Source organism: Cygnus olor, chromosome 2, assembly GCF_009769625.2.
Source record: "Cygnus olor isolate bCygOlo1 chromosome 2, bCygOlo1.pri.v2, whole genome shotgun sequence".
Classification (NCBI taxonomy): domain Eukaryota; kingdom Metazoa; phylum Chordata; class Aves; order Anseriformes; family Anatidae; genus Cygnus; species Cygnus olor.
Genome location: NC_049170.1, coordinates 141,845,425 through 141,860,973, shown reverse-complemented (window position 1 = coordinate 141,860,973; position 15,549 = coordinate 141,845,425). Strand labels below are relative to the sequence as shown.

Here is a 15,549-nt window from a genome sequence, read left to right as displayed (position 1 = left end):
CAAATTCAGCTTCCTGTCTTCACAATTATGACCCCAGGTGAGAACAAACAGTTCCACTTGTGTTCTGAGGTTCTGAACTTTTGAACAGTAATGAATTTGGTGGGACCCAATTCTGATGGAGTGAAAGGTGAGTGATATGGTAAAAGGATGAATTGAGAAAGGCTGTGGAAAAGAAATTTAAACATTAAAGGTGGAGAGGAAGCAAAGAGAATGGGAAAATCATAAGAGAGAATTTAATAGAAAACTGTAACTACACTGATGTTCTATTTCCTTCACATTTTATTAACACGGTGACTGCCTTGTTTTGGAGCTTTCCATCTCACTTCTGCGTTGTGTTACTCATGTTCCCATTCAAACGTTCAGGAGTTTTCCTTTGCCTTTGGGAAAAAAAAAAAAAAAGAAAAAGACTGTGAAAACAGCATGATACATGGTGTTTTTCATAGATAAATTGTTGATAGTGCCTGCTACAGAAATTTTAATTCACTGTCTTGCTTTGATCTAGTACTGCTGAAATCCTGAAATGATGTTACTATTTTTTCCTCTCATGCACAGCACAGCGTGGAACAAACAGCACCTCTTACCTCACAGATTGACAGGCCCCGATAAAACATAAATAATATGTGTAATTTGGTTCAAAAAGCACAGGAACACCAAAATGATGGCAACATATTAATGATGTTACAAATTCCCCAGCATTGCTCAGTCTCTGCAGACCTTTCTGCCTGCTTCTACTGTGCTCTACAAAGCCTGCCACCCTCTGACGCCTGCAAGAGAGAGTGCATTCAAAGCACAGTCTTGATTTGCATTTGTGTGTTTTAGGAACTGTGAGTTTATGCCTGCTTATTGTCTATTGCCTGTTTAAAGTGATGGTTCCATATTTATCAAAATGAGCAATAGAGGACTTATAGAAATAGACTGACTAGGGGTGGAGAAAGCAGGGACATATCAGATGTCACTGCTCTCTGCACTTCTTCCCTGAAGGGTCATCTGTGTTTGGTCTTGTCATGTTACTGTTGTTTGTTTTTTTGGGGGTTCCCAATCCTGATACTAAATAAATAAGTAAATAATATACATATATTCCAGTCACGTAGTGTGGACTCACTTACTTAAGTAGTGTCATGTGGGTGAAGGGAACCTGAGTTCATGGTACTTTGAACGTGGATGTGTGTGCAGCTAGGGGACATGAACAAGCCAAGTACAGGATATTCCTTTAATGCACTACTGAATTGAAGGGGCAAGATTATATCATGCAACAAAACTCCACAGAACTTGGCCTGCTTGGATCTGGATTTCATCTTCAAAGCTGTACTTAGGATTTTGATAGTTAAGGTTGTGCTCATTTTGCCACTTGTTTTAAAATAACATTTTTCTATTAAAAATATTATTGGCCAGATGGTACTTTTTATAAATTACAATAACGGTGTTTATAAGTGACTGCAAATCACTGACTGAATACATGACACTGTACAAACATATGAATTTTATATTGAACCTTATACAAGAGATGTAAAGTGCTTTATTAACAGTGATACTTGGATACAGACCTGTCTAGTCTCTCGCTTTCTGTTTAAAACTGTGTTTTTTTCTGTCTCCTGCTCCCCTGTTCTGATGCTTACAGCTTGAGTAAAGTTGGTGCCACAAGTTGGTGCCACTCTTGCTCTGGGTCCTACTAGACAAACATGGCTGATAACTGATCAGTGGGTGTCTGTTGAGCACAGTCCCCTGGCAGGACAGGGACTCATTCTTTTAGCATCTGCATTTCCACAGGTCATGTCCCTCCCAAACTTCATCATTACTCTGAGATTCCCCTTGCCTGATGCAAAGAATGAGGTTTAATTATTGAACAGCGAAGATGCAGAGAGAGTTGCAGTTAGAAAATACTTGCATCTCTGCTTTCTGATTTAGAAGATTGCACTGAGGATACCAAAAACAGAGTGGTGATCAACTCTCAGCTGTGTGTGGCCAGCTCACTTCTTAGTGAGAACAGTGTTGAGAATTATGAAGTTTTAGGTGTTAAAACAGACAGGCAAGAAACAGAGGACAGATTAAGTTTTTTATAGAAAGTGCAGATGACTTAATTTTTGTATGCAAATTTGTCATCCATTATATGACTTTTTGTCCAAGAGCACTGAGAACTTACAAAGATATCTGGAGTCCTGCAAAGCAGGATGTTAAACACTTATCAAATGTAGGCCCAACCTTTCTTATGCTTGGTCTTTAATTTTCAAAATGCCAGACCCATTTCTTTTAACATTTTTCCTATGAATTATACAATGTATCAATGGCAGAGGAAGAGATAAAACTGAAAACTACCGGTTGTGATCTCTTGCCAGGTCATGAGTCCCCCACTTGCCCTAGGAGCCAAGGTTAATATTTATCTATGCCCCATGGCAGTAGTTTCGAAGGTGTTGATCCCAGGGATTAATTGCTGCTTTAAACTGGCAGTTAACACTTTAAACAACATTTTTATTGGCATACAGTAGTTAAATGTCTACTAGTGTGCTGATGGGTTTATGATGATTAAAGTGAATTAGGAGTTCGTCTTTGAGTTACACACTACTAGGGGCACCGGGTCATTTGAGTACTGTGGGTTAACGTATGTGAGATGTGCAGTAACCAGAGTACACAGAAAAGAAAATGTTTATTTTTAAACATTGTACTTTGGACCATTTTCTGTTCTATTCACATTGGGAAAATAAGCTCTCAGGCTACCAGTTCTTCAATAACCCAGTGCTTGAGCACACCTGCTCCTCAGGACACAGTCCAGGCCCTGTTGCTCATATTTCAGTAGTCATGCTCCATGGAATACAGCACCATGCTTGCAAGAAGTGTTCCTGGGGTGCCACAGGTCTTACACTGTACTGTGTGCACAAGAGTGGCTGAAGAATCAGATGCAAAACTCATTACGTTTGTAAACATTGTTTGAATTCAGTCAGTGCAGTATTTGCAATACCACTGACATTAGAAGAAAACAAAGATGTTTGTAACCCCGTTAATTATCTCATTTTTTACTGCTTGATGATTAGACATTTTGAAATCTTCAGTGTAACTAGAAGCCTGAGATCTATATTCTGGCCACCTGCTATAGGTGCCTATCTCATACAGTGTGCCTATGCCCGCTCTCTGCAGGGAACCACAATCTACCAGTGACCACAGCTCCACTCAAGTGACATTTCCAAACCTCTTTTGGCACCTCTCTCAGGGTGCCAGAACAGGTTGTACAAATAGGCCAGAGGGAATTTCTGAGCGGAATGTAAATCCCAGTGCTGCAGCCAGTGCGCATGCTGCCGTCCCCAAGATGCAGTCTCCTAACTCTATTTTCAACTCTGTTGGAAAATACTTTCTGTGACTACTATTAATGGCTTGTTTCTAGCAGGCTAATTAATCAGGACAAACTGGTGACAAACGTTTCTCCCTATATAAATTATGAGAACTTACTGCCTAAGTATAGGGTGAGTGCATCCAGTACTTGAGCTGAGAAGGGTGACATGTGGGTGTAGCGAGGCTATTCTGTGCAGCTCGGCTGGTGTGCCCTGCTGCCGCAATTCCAAGGAATTCTGCTCATGAACCATGGCTAGCCTCTTGCCTCACTGCTATTTATTTGTGTTGTTTGAATTTTTGTTTCCTAATTAAAAGTGACATGTACTGTTCGGAGGAATCTTATTGGCCTCTTAAAATAGTTTTGACTAGTTGTTTGAGGTTTCTAATTAGTTAACCACAAATTGTGTTATTAGGGGACGCTGACAGAATGAAGCACAGAAAGTCAAACCCAACCTTTGTACCCATGGAATGTGAAACCAGAAGCTGTTTTCAAAAATAAATAATAGGTGCAGGGTGCAAAATACACTATAAAAATATAAGAAATGTTTTATTTATAAACAACCTTCTTAAATAAGAAATAGTTGTAATTCTTAATTCCAGACTGTCTCTCTATGCCTCTCCCTGTCAATGTCTACACTACTGTTTACTTACCTCTGATACCTCAAATCCATGGTGGCTGATTCCTGCCTTTTTCTCCACTATGTCTGTAACCCACAACCTATCTGTGAGCTGCTGGGAATGAATTAACAAATAGACTGTGTATATGGAAGCTGCCTCATTCCCAGAGACTGTGAGATTTAAGGTACACTGAAGTCCAATATGCAAGTCTTGCTATTGAATTATACAGTTAGTATTCGAGTATTTGACTTAATTCCTGAAAATACGTGTAGTTATATATGTACATAGATATATTTATAAAATATGGCTCATCAGACACTCAGAGAAAACAAGTAAGAATTTTACCTTTTTTTTTTTCTTTTTTTTTTTTTCCAAAAGCTGGGCTCCATCAGGCCTCTCATATATTCACCCAGTCATGGTAAGCTTATTTTTCCCTCAGTATGAATTAAAATATAATTTTGTGTTGTCTTTTCCTATGTCCTAGAAGACTGTGGCAGTTTTTCTTGTTTTGTTTTGTTCTACGTACTGCATTTCGTTAAAGTGTTTCCATTCAGCTGGGGATTCTGTGTCTTTCAGGCTAGGTTGCCTACTTATAACTCTTAGTATTGGTCAATGTCAAAAACAACTGTATCTTACCCATCCAGAACAAGTTCCAGAAAAGGGATCCTAAATGACAGAAGACTGGACTGCTGCAATACCATTAATGATGTCTGCTCCTGCTCCTCCTAAAGTCAAGCTCTGGCCAATGAGTCAAGCTCAGTTGGATGTACGTTGAGAATATTCATGGAGTCCATTCAGGAATAATACAGAGAGGATGAGAATTCTGAAAAGCTGCAATATTGAAGTTACTCCCTTTTAGGGCTCTCATTTCTCATTTGGGATAAAATACATTTCAAAAACATCCTTGCCTTTGTTACATTTTCCTTTTAACAGGTATCTAAAGCAATTAAGCTGTGATTTTGATGATGAGCTCAAATAAAAGCAGCTATTCTAGCCCTTAATCCCACATTTTACCAATTTAGAGTTAAATCAAAAGCTAGGTATTTCACCCACATAACTATTAACTTGTAACAGTTAAAGGATAGGTTTCATCCTTTTGACTGAAAGCAGGTGTTTTGTGTTTGCTGTAAAAGAGCAATAATGCTGGATTCCTTACAAAAGCATGTAAAATGGAGAATCAGTGCATTCTATGTAGCTTTTTTCTTCCTTATACATTGATGTATAAATTACAGCTTTTCCTCGCCATTTCTTCCAGTCTTTTTGATTTACACGTATTTTTCAAAAGGTAGATTGCTGATTATAAACACAAGAGGAAAAGATTACGTTTTTAGTCTCTACCACAACATTATATCCGATAAAGTTTATTTTATGAGAATTAATTTAGCTAAATCTACTCTATGGAAAAAAAAAAAAAAAGAGTTTGCTAGCAAAATCAGTCTTAATTAGAACAAAATACCTACCTCTATGGAAATAGGACTGTACCAGCCACCTTATAAAAGTTATATACTTGTTACATATAATTTAGCCAGATACTTGTGTTCTTGAAAGACATAAATGTAGAGAACTGGCCTGGATTCATGTCCTTTCCTCTGTGGAGAAAATGAAAGAGAATATTTTACATTCTAAATTTTAATTAGCTCAAAAAGCAGGTAAAATTGACTTTCACAGTTGGTTTTTAAGTGTCATTCAGGTTGATGAAGAATGTACATAACAAGTTTGAACCAACAGAAGAAATGAGAAGGCTCAGTCATGCCTTGCTTTGAATATATCTGATCAAAAGAAAGGAGAGTCTGAGCTAAGCTAAGAGTTAAGCTACAGAGGAGCCTATGAAGAAAAGACTTTCTGATGGGGACAGAAAAACCAAGTCCTCTGGAGCATGTTGCTTAGGAATGATCTGTACATCTCATGTTATCCCTATGGACATAAAGGATTCTGCTATCAATAAGTTGACTTTTGTGTCTCTAACCATTATCAATCCAATATTTCTCATAAAGAGGGATTTAGAGCACCTGAATCTGGATTTTGGATTCCATTAGGTAGTAAGGCTGTAGCTTTGTAGCACTTAACCCCTAAAGAGATATCTTAAGTTGCTACCCTACAGAGTCTGAAGAACTTCAGTTTGTTGCTAGATATTTGGGTTTTTTTTTTGGTCAGTTTTCAGGATGACTTTCTGCATTTACATTTGACTGCGGGATTGTAATTTTTCCTTTCCCAGGCAATCATGCAATCATGGTTCCTGCCTTTGTGGCCTCAAGAACAGATACACACATTGCACAGCACTTGGGGCTACAAAATAAATTAATTCAGAAACTGAAGGTAATGCACCAATGGGTTGCTGTTTCTCTCCTGCACTTTTCCCTGGTGAGGAATAAAACCTGGGAATAGTCCACTGAATAGCAAAACTGTTCAACCAAACAATACTGTTGGTAAATCATTTCCAAATAATTGTGTTTTCAATTTAATTTGCAACAGAAGTGTTTTTGTTTGGATGTTTTACCCAGTGTTTAACTGTATATGAAAACTAAAGCCTGAACCTCCAGTTTCCCCTGTCTGTGGTGCAAGCACTTTATTTACTCTCATGTTATGTGGGCACAAATGTGCACAAGTATGTGAAAACACAAATACACATGATAGGGCTAAAAGGCTTGTAGTCATATGAAATATCTTTCGTCTAAAGCTGAAAATCTTTTTTTTTTTTTTTCCCCCCTAGGATTTACAGTGGAAGGTCACTGGTGTTGACCTTCTCCACAGTCGTTTTATGTATTTTCATCTGGTCTTATTATTTTATCATCTGTTTTTATTATTTTTAAACAGCAATGCCATCTCCAGTGTCTTCAGTTAATGTGAATCACTCCTGCTTGATAGGGCTGGAAGTTGGTTTTTGAAAATGCCTGAAGTAGGCTGAAAATGTAAAAAATAATGATTGAATTTATCCAAGACCGATAACTAGAGGATGCTGGGGGCATTTCTTCACCCCCCTCAGTGAATGACAACGAATTTATCTGAATTAGTCTACATGCTTTTACTTTACATGTGTAAGCTCAAAGATTTGTTACAAGTATAGGAACTTGTTTTTCCCATGTTTCCAACAGCATGAAAATAAGTTTTCAGGAAACACTTAGCTCTCTTCATTGCCATCAGATTTGGAAAGAGTCCAATAAAGCTTTTGCCCTGAGAAGCCTCACAGCCTCTGTGTGAGACAAAATTCAGACAGGTCGTAGGGCATAACCAGTAGTCCAGATGTTTCTGTGGTAAACCACCATGTTCTTTTAAGAGTTGATGTTTTCTGGCATGCTGTTAATCTTCCCAGCTGTTTACTTGTGCCCAGGTGTGAAGTCAAATACTAGGAGAAATAAAATTCTGGGCTGCAGTGTGACTCAGCACCCATTACTGTACTGCTTTGATGGAAGGGTCTGGCAGTCTGCGCTACATGGGATCATACCTTCGGTATGCACATGTAAATATACAAACTTCAGTCCTGAGGATCAATTTATCTGACTACTAGCTTGTTCCCAGGAAAGCATGAAAAGAAAGCATACAGGTAGCAGGAGAAAGTGTTATTGCATGGTCTTCCCCATCAGCTGCTCTCAATACCATGCCAGTTCTGTACAGGCATGAGAGAAGAGAAGCAAATCCTGTATGTCCTGTTCTGGTCTCAACACAATGGTAAATTGGGACCAACTCCACTGAAGTTACTGGAGGTATGTATGGGACTTAAGATTTTAGTTTATTCATTTGATTTTATATATGTAGAATGAGGTTCTTTGGAATGCACTCTAGTAAGAAAAAACAAACAAACAAAAAAACCACACATACATAAATGTGTCCTACTATATAGCCATGGTTTATGTAGAAATAAAAGCCTGCTACTTATACCTGTTAGGGGCCATTTTGCAGTGACTTCTCTTCTCTCTGACTGAGGAAGTGGAGTTGGAGCAATTCCAGTTACAGTGTCCATGATGCAACTTTATTGTAACTCATCTGCAGCAATAACATGTATTGCATCAGAAATGTGAAGAAACAGAAATAGATTTTGGTTTCCTAGTATTTGTATCTGAACTTTGAGTGTGCATATGATTCTGTGACAAAAAAACATTAAATTATTTTAATGTTAGATAGATGGGAACTGATATCATGTGAATGTAACCTTTATCTGGTTGTTGAATTTCTATTTCTTTTGCCTTGTAATATTGATTACGATATTACAATTTTATATAGCTGCTAAATAAACAATGTGTATGAGACTTTACATGATCTGGGAAGGAAGCCTCTGGATCCATCCCTTCCCTGTTATACAAAAAGAAGAGTTCAGGAAATACAAAGCTAGTCATTGTGTTGGAGGAAGTGGTCTTAGGAAAATAAAGTATTTTAAACATATCCATGTTCCTCTACTGTTTCTGGCTGAGCCACTGATTTTCTGTGCAATTCTGGACAAACCACTTGTATTATATCTATACATAATGTGACATCATGAGGAAATACCTACAGTGACTTTGACTGAATTGTGAGAACGTTTTTTTTCCTCACTTCATGGAATTTTTCAGGTTTTAAAAATCTGGGACAGGTCACACAGATCATGTGGGACTGTGATAATAAGCTTTTTACTTATCACGTGAGGTAGAAGATGACACACCATTGAAACTCTTGTGGCAAGACAGATTATTGTTGTTGTTTTCATTATGTTTTGGTTTTGGAAAGAAAAAGGTAAATACCTCAGTAGGAATAGGGAATTTAATTAGAATAGGATAGGATAGAACAGAACAGAACAGAAAGTAACAACTCTTCTTATTTCTGAACCCCATTTTCCTTAAGTAAAATGGAGTTTCTTAGAAAATTACACTGTGGAATTAAGTGTCTGTAGACCTGGAAATAAGATTTTTTTTTTTCCTGTATATATTGTTGCGCTTTTATTCTTGTATTTTTATTGTGCATGCATGGGACCATGAATGTGTCAGGGAGGAGTGTAAACTGAACTTCACCTGGCTGATTCAATATTCTTGTCTAAAAAGTCATAGAATCATAGATTCATAGGATGGTTTGGGTTGAAAAAGACCTTAAAGATCATCTAATTCCAATGTCCATGCCATGGGCAGGGACACCTACCACTAGACCAGGTTGCTTAAAGCCCCATCCAACCTAGCCTTCAACGCTTCCAGGGATGGGGCATCCACAGCTTCTCTGGGCAACCTGTTCTGGTGCCTCACCTCCCTCAAAATAAAGAATTTCTCCCTAACATTTATTCTAAACCTACCCTCTTTTAGTTTAAAGACATTATTCCTTGTTCTATCACTACATTCCCTGATAAAAAGTCCCTCCCCCAAAAGTAGTTTGATGTTGCTATGTTTGATGGAGCAGCAAGCTGACCATAGTGCTCTCCTTTTCACAGGACTGGGAGCCTCTATATCTGTGCATCTAGGGACCCCAGTGGCTAGCTCAGGCTCTGGTACCAACAAGAGCAGCCCCAGAGCTTGCAGTTTCACTGTAGCCAACAGAGATGCTGCCATTTCAGCCATCACTCTGAGTCCTTGCAAAGATTCATGTGCATACTGGCATGATTCACGAGTCCTATTCTCTGCCTCCCCTTTGGTCGGAAGATGTCTCAGATGCACTACTCCACAACACAGATGTGGTCACAATTTAGTGAGGAGTCTTGTCTTTCTCTAGTAAGGAGTATTTTTGTGCAGTGTACTGACCAGAGAGACTCCAGCTTCTGCATAGCTCTGCCTCATGTCCCCCGTGATCCATCAATGTGAGGCCTGGGGCTGAGATTGAATCTGGTTATAAGAGGCAGGTGCTGGGGCAGGAAACTAATCAGGAGAAAAAAGAGAAAATGCTAGAGATGCTTGATACCTATGTACTTCTTGAAAGCCCTTGTGGGTGCTGGTCCTCAGGAGAGGAGACAGAATGGGAAGAAGAAATTGCCTCAAGCCAGTGGGATGGGGCCATGCAGTAGCACTAAAGTGCTCCTGTTCTGAGAGCTTTTCTCACCAGGAAAATAGCAGGTGTATGTTTACAATCTGACTTTCCCATGTTTTCATGTGAATAAGTCTGTTTCCCAAATACCCTGCAGAAAGTGAATGTGGCACTTGTGTAAGTAGTAGCATTTTAAAATGTGAACTAAAATCTAGGAAGCCTTTTGTACACCCACCTTTGCTATTTCCCTTTTATCTGCTTTGAGGCCTTTCCATAAAGTCCTCTTTTCACTTTTAAAAATGCATGCATTGTTACCACATTTGTAGTCTGGTATTTTTGCTGTTTCTTATAGGGAATAACTGTATTTATGCTAACCCTTCATCTTCATGTATGATCCTACAGTTTTCTGCCTGACTAAAGCTCTCTGATCTTACGTGAGCAAATATCTCGCGCTTACATTTCAAAATAATTGCACAGAAAGTGTAATAAGCCACGACAGAACTAGGTCTGTAGAAATGTGAGAAATGCTATGTGAAAGCAAGAAAGCAAGGTATGCAAATTTGGTTTTCAGAGGCAGAAGAAGCACAAAGGTGGGCTGAACAGTTCAAAGATGGAAGGATATTCTGATTGTGTTAAAAGCTACAGTAGCATTGGTGTATTGACCTTTGCTTTTTATTCTTTCCTGATTTTTTTTTCTCTCTCTTTCTATTGGGCTCACAGACATTTTAAGGCAAGCTAAGACATTTTAATGTCTCTACATTATTATAGGAGATATTTCTTATTGGTTCAAATGCAGTGCTTTCTTTCCAGATGCGAGATGAAAAGCTTCCACCCCCAGGTTTGAGTAGGAATAGCTTTCTCAGGAGAAGGACAGATACCTGGTTAAATATTCCAGGCAGTTACTTCAGAATGAATTTGGAGTTGTGATAAAGGTGACAACTGAATAAGCACTGAAGGTGCTTGCGCTTAGTAACAGGTAGGTTTCCTTACAGGTAAAAAAAATATTATTTTTTTTTTCTTTCTCTCTCTCTCTTTTTTTTTTTTTTTTTTTTTTAGTTATGTGTTATTCCTATTTAGAAGACATTCTACTTTCATCAGAAAAATTATGAGTGTCCTGCACAGGTGTTGGCTGATATTTATATAGCAATAGCAAATACTAGAACAAAACACAGATCCAAATGTCTCTGAAGTTTAGGAATATTCTGTTTCTGTTTCTAATCTGTGCATTCTGGATTTGGCTATAGAAAACACCAGGGACATAATTTTTATATGAGATTGTGGTAACTGTTTAAGAAACTATCTTTTTTGAGGATGTTGCCCCTGAGAAATTTTCTAAGTTTCTACATATCATGAGGGATCCCTGCAGAACCTATACAGACTTTCAAGTCAGTAAAAGTGTTTTGCATGTGATAATTACATAGGGGTACAGCAGACAATCTGGAATAGCTCAGCCTCCATAACTCGATGTTTAATAATTAGTTACTTTATTTTTGAAGCCAAACACAGAAAATTATAATCCTTCTGAAGTGCCATTTCCCATTACTACTTGGAAGCCTTAATTTCATTCTATCCTGTAAAATGCTCTCTGTAAATTCTGCTAAAGAAACACAATTGTCTTTAAAATGCAGCTAAAGTATGTGAGGCTTAAAAGTAACTTTTTTCCCATAAGTGTCATGCTCCTGACTTAGAATTCTTTAATGGATACTGAGCAGCACAGAACTGAAAGTATTTTTAATTTCAGTGCTTTGTATATTTACAGAGGGATTACAACAAACTTCTACACTTTATCTACATTTTAATAGGTCAGTGTGAACATATGAAGTGTATTAAGGTGGACTGCCTTACTTATTAAACTTACGTAAATTCGTCAAAAGCCCTTAGCAGTTGTATGCAATAGGGGCTGGAACGCCATGCATGATTGAGGTCATGCATCCAGCCAGTTTGTAAGACGATCCCTCTGCACTGAGCCATCAGCCATCCTTAGCATAGGGGCGCACTCATACACGCATTCCTGTCAAGTCATCTTGTGAAAGGCTGCTTGCTTCCAGCTTGGCTTGAATGTGCAACCTTAATAAAACTCACTGAAGTCTGAGAGAAAATAGCAGTTCTGCTGCAGATAGTGTAGGGGAAAGAGACTGGGATATGCATATGCAGCTGACTAAAGCAGGCTACATGCTGGACTGTAACAGAGAGGAAACAATAAATCTTAACTACTATGCAATAAATATTCCCAATTTTAACTAAGGAAACTATTCTCATAGTGAAATTTTTGAAAAAAGAAACAACTATTTATCCAAGCTCGATTATTAAAGTGTGCTTCTCCACTCCATTTTCCAGAGACTTTAAGGGAAATTAAGAAAAAAAAATAAAGAAAGGAAGAAAAAGTTTTTCTAAGAGTAGGAAAGGAAAGTAGTAGTAACATGTCAGTTTTCCTTTCCTTTGCTTTCCTGGCAGCACTTCTTGCTCACATAGGCTGCAATACTCAGCGTCGGGGTCCAGAAGCCAGTGGGAGAAGATTTAACCGGATTCAGCATGGGCAGTGCACCTATACTTTCATTCTGCCAGAACAGGACGGGAACTGTCGTGAAAGCACGACAGACCAGTATAACACAAATGCTCTTCAGAGAGATGCTCCTCACGTGGAACAGGATTTCTCTTCCCAGAAACTGCAGCATCTGGAACATGTGATGGAAAATTATACACAGTGGCTGCAAAAAGTAAGTGTTTCTTTTTTCAGTTATAACTAAATGGATATATATCTATTTATTTATTTTTTGGTGACGCTTATGCTGTTCATAGTTTTCATGAGTTTCTATAAGAAAGGAGTTTAATAAGGATTTAACTCATTCATGGCTGTGTAGGAGAGAAATCTCACAGCCAGAGTGTACCCTTCTAGTGGTATTGCTGTCAGGAGCAGAATTTTCTTCACATTACTGAAAGATGCAATTTCTTAAAGCTTTATCTCCAGAGACCATGTATGTTTTGTGAGCCAGTGTATACAAAAATATACCAGAGACTCTTAGGACAGAACTTACTAAGTAGTCTTATAAACTCTACTTACAGTTCACAGATTCAGAGCAGATGTCATGCAGGATACCTGCTACTCTGACAGCAAAAGTGTACATTTAAAAAAATCAGCATTCATAGACATTGTGTTAAGAATATCACTGCTCCTCCAGAAGTAAATCCCGCGATTATTTCACCCAGTTAATTGATGGAAGGAAAGAAAAAAAAATAAAAATATATAGGCATTCACACTTCTAAATCATCCCAGTAAAACTTTTAAAATGTGTAGAGCACACTGGACTTGAAACAGCTTGTTTTAATTTGTGTGTGTGTTCTCTCTTAGAAAGGGAAAAATGGGCTGGAAGGTGTTGCAGTAAGTTAACAGAAGCAATTCTTTTTAAGAATTTGTGCTAACTTTCTAATAAACTTTCCAGTATTTTGTATATGAGATGAAATTTGGGCCAGAAACGACTTAAATATTTAAATAGCTTTACTCGTGTGAGCAACTCCATTCACCCTAACAGGATTACTCACTTGAGTAAAATTACATACCCTGAAGGAATTTGTCCATGTCTTAGTAATGGAAATGCCTTGGGATAGCTGACAAGTAAAAATAAATATATAAACGCCTTTGTGTCTTATTACTTGTAATATTCCTATTCTTATTCTGACATTTTGACCTGGCAAAACTTAGAATATTGAGCAACTGGTGATGCAACTGGTCATGTAAGATGGCACAAGAATATTGCTGTATGCACCCATTTGATGGATAACTGATTTAACAGTAACATAAGTTCATACTAAGAATGAACATCAATGAAAAGCTAATGAATATTCTCCTGGGTTGGCTAAAAATTCATATTAGCATATTTATTGTTAATTATCTCAATTACAAGTTTGGGTTTGTCCAGACAGTATACGATATAGAAATATGTTAAAAAACATGAACAATCCTCTCCATACCCCTAAGCCAACTAAAATCTTTAGAGAGAATTTGCTGATCTCTTGGTAAATTAATTGTGCTCTTTGCATATCTGGCTCTAGAGAGAAATGACTCTATCCAGTAAACATGTGACTATAAAACAAAATATAACCAAGCATTTATTTTTTTCAGACTACTTTCCTCATTATTTAATATCTGGGTCTGCTTTGGGGAATGTAAGGCTGGAAATGAGGGGACGTCTTTTGTAGAGGAAAGCATTTCTTAAGAAATTATTTTACTGTATCTTGGGAGGGTGAGGCAAGCACTGAGAGAGGAAAATTGTTATCTGTGTTTATGTGTGCACATGATTTTGCTTGAACAAATTGCCTGCTGAATCATGCTTATGAGACTTCACTTATTCTGTGTTTGTCCACTAGAGACTGAACTAAGATCACTGTTTCACTGTGAACTGAACAAGAAGAAAAATGAGTCTCTGGAGTGTGTATGCCTGAGTTAGGGTTAGTCCTCTCACACTTTGGAGAGAAGTGATTGAACAGGTAGGAAGCTCAGCGAAATGGTTTTGTATTTGAGGACTGTTTTCTTTCACAGTGATTGTAAAATGGGCTGTGGGCAAAACCACCCCTCCTCCTTCCCTCCCAGCCCCCAGCCCTCTGCTCCCAGGGTGTTATGTGAATCTAGGCTTGTGCGTGTATCCCCATGCATCAGCTTGCCCTGGAATGAAAGGACCCGTTTCTCTGTGTGATGGAGTACGGCTCACTCTGAACAAATGAGTCTGATGCAGCTCCATTATAGCATCTCTGAATACTGCATATGCTTTGTTTTTGTTGCCATTACAAAGCATCTCAGCCATAACTCGCTTCCTTTCAAAAGAAACATAATGTATTCATTTACACTTAAGCATTATGTAGATATCTTGCATCTCATTTTTATACTCTGTTTTAACTTCCCCCCAAAAAACTTTTTATATCAGATGTAACTAGTGCTATACTAAGTAGTACCTTACAATGTACCTGCTATAAACAAGATAAAGAATAGTTAGTAGTTACAGGTCTGTGATTGGAAGTGAATAGTTATAGTAAGAAACAATGTTTGTATTTCAGAATAAGAGATATATTCTGACTTACAGAAAAGAACGATGTGTATTATGCTATAATTATGCTATATAATATATACAACTTTCATTAAAATTGTACATAAGCATTGCATGGCAGAGTGAATTACTTTCTTTACACAAATGCTAGCCTGCAGTATTTATTTAAAAAGTTTGTGAAAGCACAATTTGTTTAATAAACTGAATAGCATTTTAACTTTAAATGGTTTTCCAGTATATCTAAACTAGCAGATTTATAGAAGCAAAATAAGTTTTGTTTGTTTTTTAAATAGACTCTTTCACCCTCAAAACCAAAAGTGCTTCTTTGATGACCTACTAGCTTGATTCTAGATAAAAGTGCACTTCCTTGGGGAGCTGATTACAGGCAATTAAGTCCCAGCCTTGTCCATTAACATTTGCATATCTGCAGTCAGTGTTACTGGGATTGGCTGGCAAACCAGGGACACAGCAAAATGCTCTGTGCAGAAACTGCTCGGAAGAAGATGACTCGGTAAACATATTTAGAGATTTTCCTAGAACTGTTTATTTTAATACCGGATAACTTTCCCCATTGTTTAAGCTTGAGTTTCATTTCTGCAATATGTTTATACTAATAGATCAAAACAAACAGTTCATCACATTTTCTTTCTTGCAGTAA

General features: G+C 37.8%; 1 protein-coding gene and 1 long non-coding RNA gene across 4 annotated transcripts in view; one reads left to right on the top strand and one right to left on the bottom strand.

Moving 5' to 3' along the window:
* Nucleotides 1-261: 261 nt before the first annotated feature.
* Nucleotides 262-15,549, bottom strand: part of LOC121064753 — a 29,199-nt gene continuing 13,911 nt past the window's right edge. Inside the window, exons 1-5 of one of the 2 annotated variants that reach the window (XR_005816669.1) lie at nucleotides 11,711-11,835; nucleotides 7,816-7,920; nucleotides 5,400-5,528; nucleotides 4,576-4,770; nucleotides 262-371 (exon numbers count right to left, since the gene is read on the bottom strand). This is a non-coding gene — a long non-coding RNA (uncharacterized LOC121064753). Of the gene's footprint in view, nucleotides 372-4,575; nucleotides 4,771-5,399; nucleotides 5,529-7,815; nucleotides 7,921-11,710; nucleotides 11,836-15,549 lie in introns of those variants that run through there. The other variant, XR_005816668.1, reaches the window with a different exon arrangement.
* The window catches only part of ANGPT1 (angiopoietin 1), a 187,088-nt gene continuing 183,355 nt past the window's right edge, over nucleotides 11,817-15,549 (top strand). The window contains exons 1-2 of one of the 2 annotated variants that reach the window (XM_040546738.1): nucleotides 12,426-12,569; nucleotides 14,218-14,337. Coding sequence is in view for 1 of the 2 variants with exons in the window: in XM_040546736.1 (XP_040402670.1) it covers nucleotides 12,273-12,569 (297 nt within the window). In the remaining variant the exon portion in view is untranslated. Of the gene's footprint in view, nucleotides 12,570-14,217; nucleotides 14,338-15,549 lie in introns of both variants that reach the window. The other variant, XM_040546736.1, reaches the window with a different exon arrangement.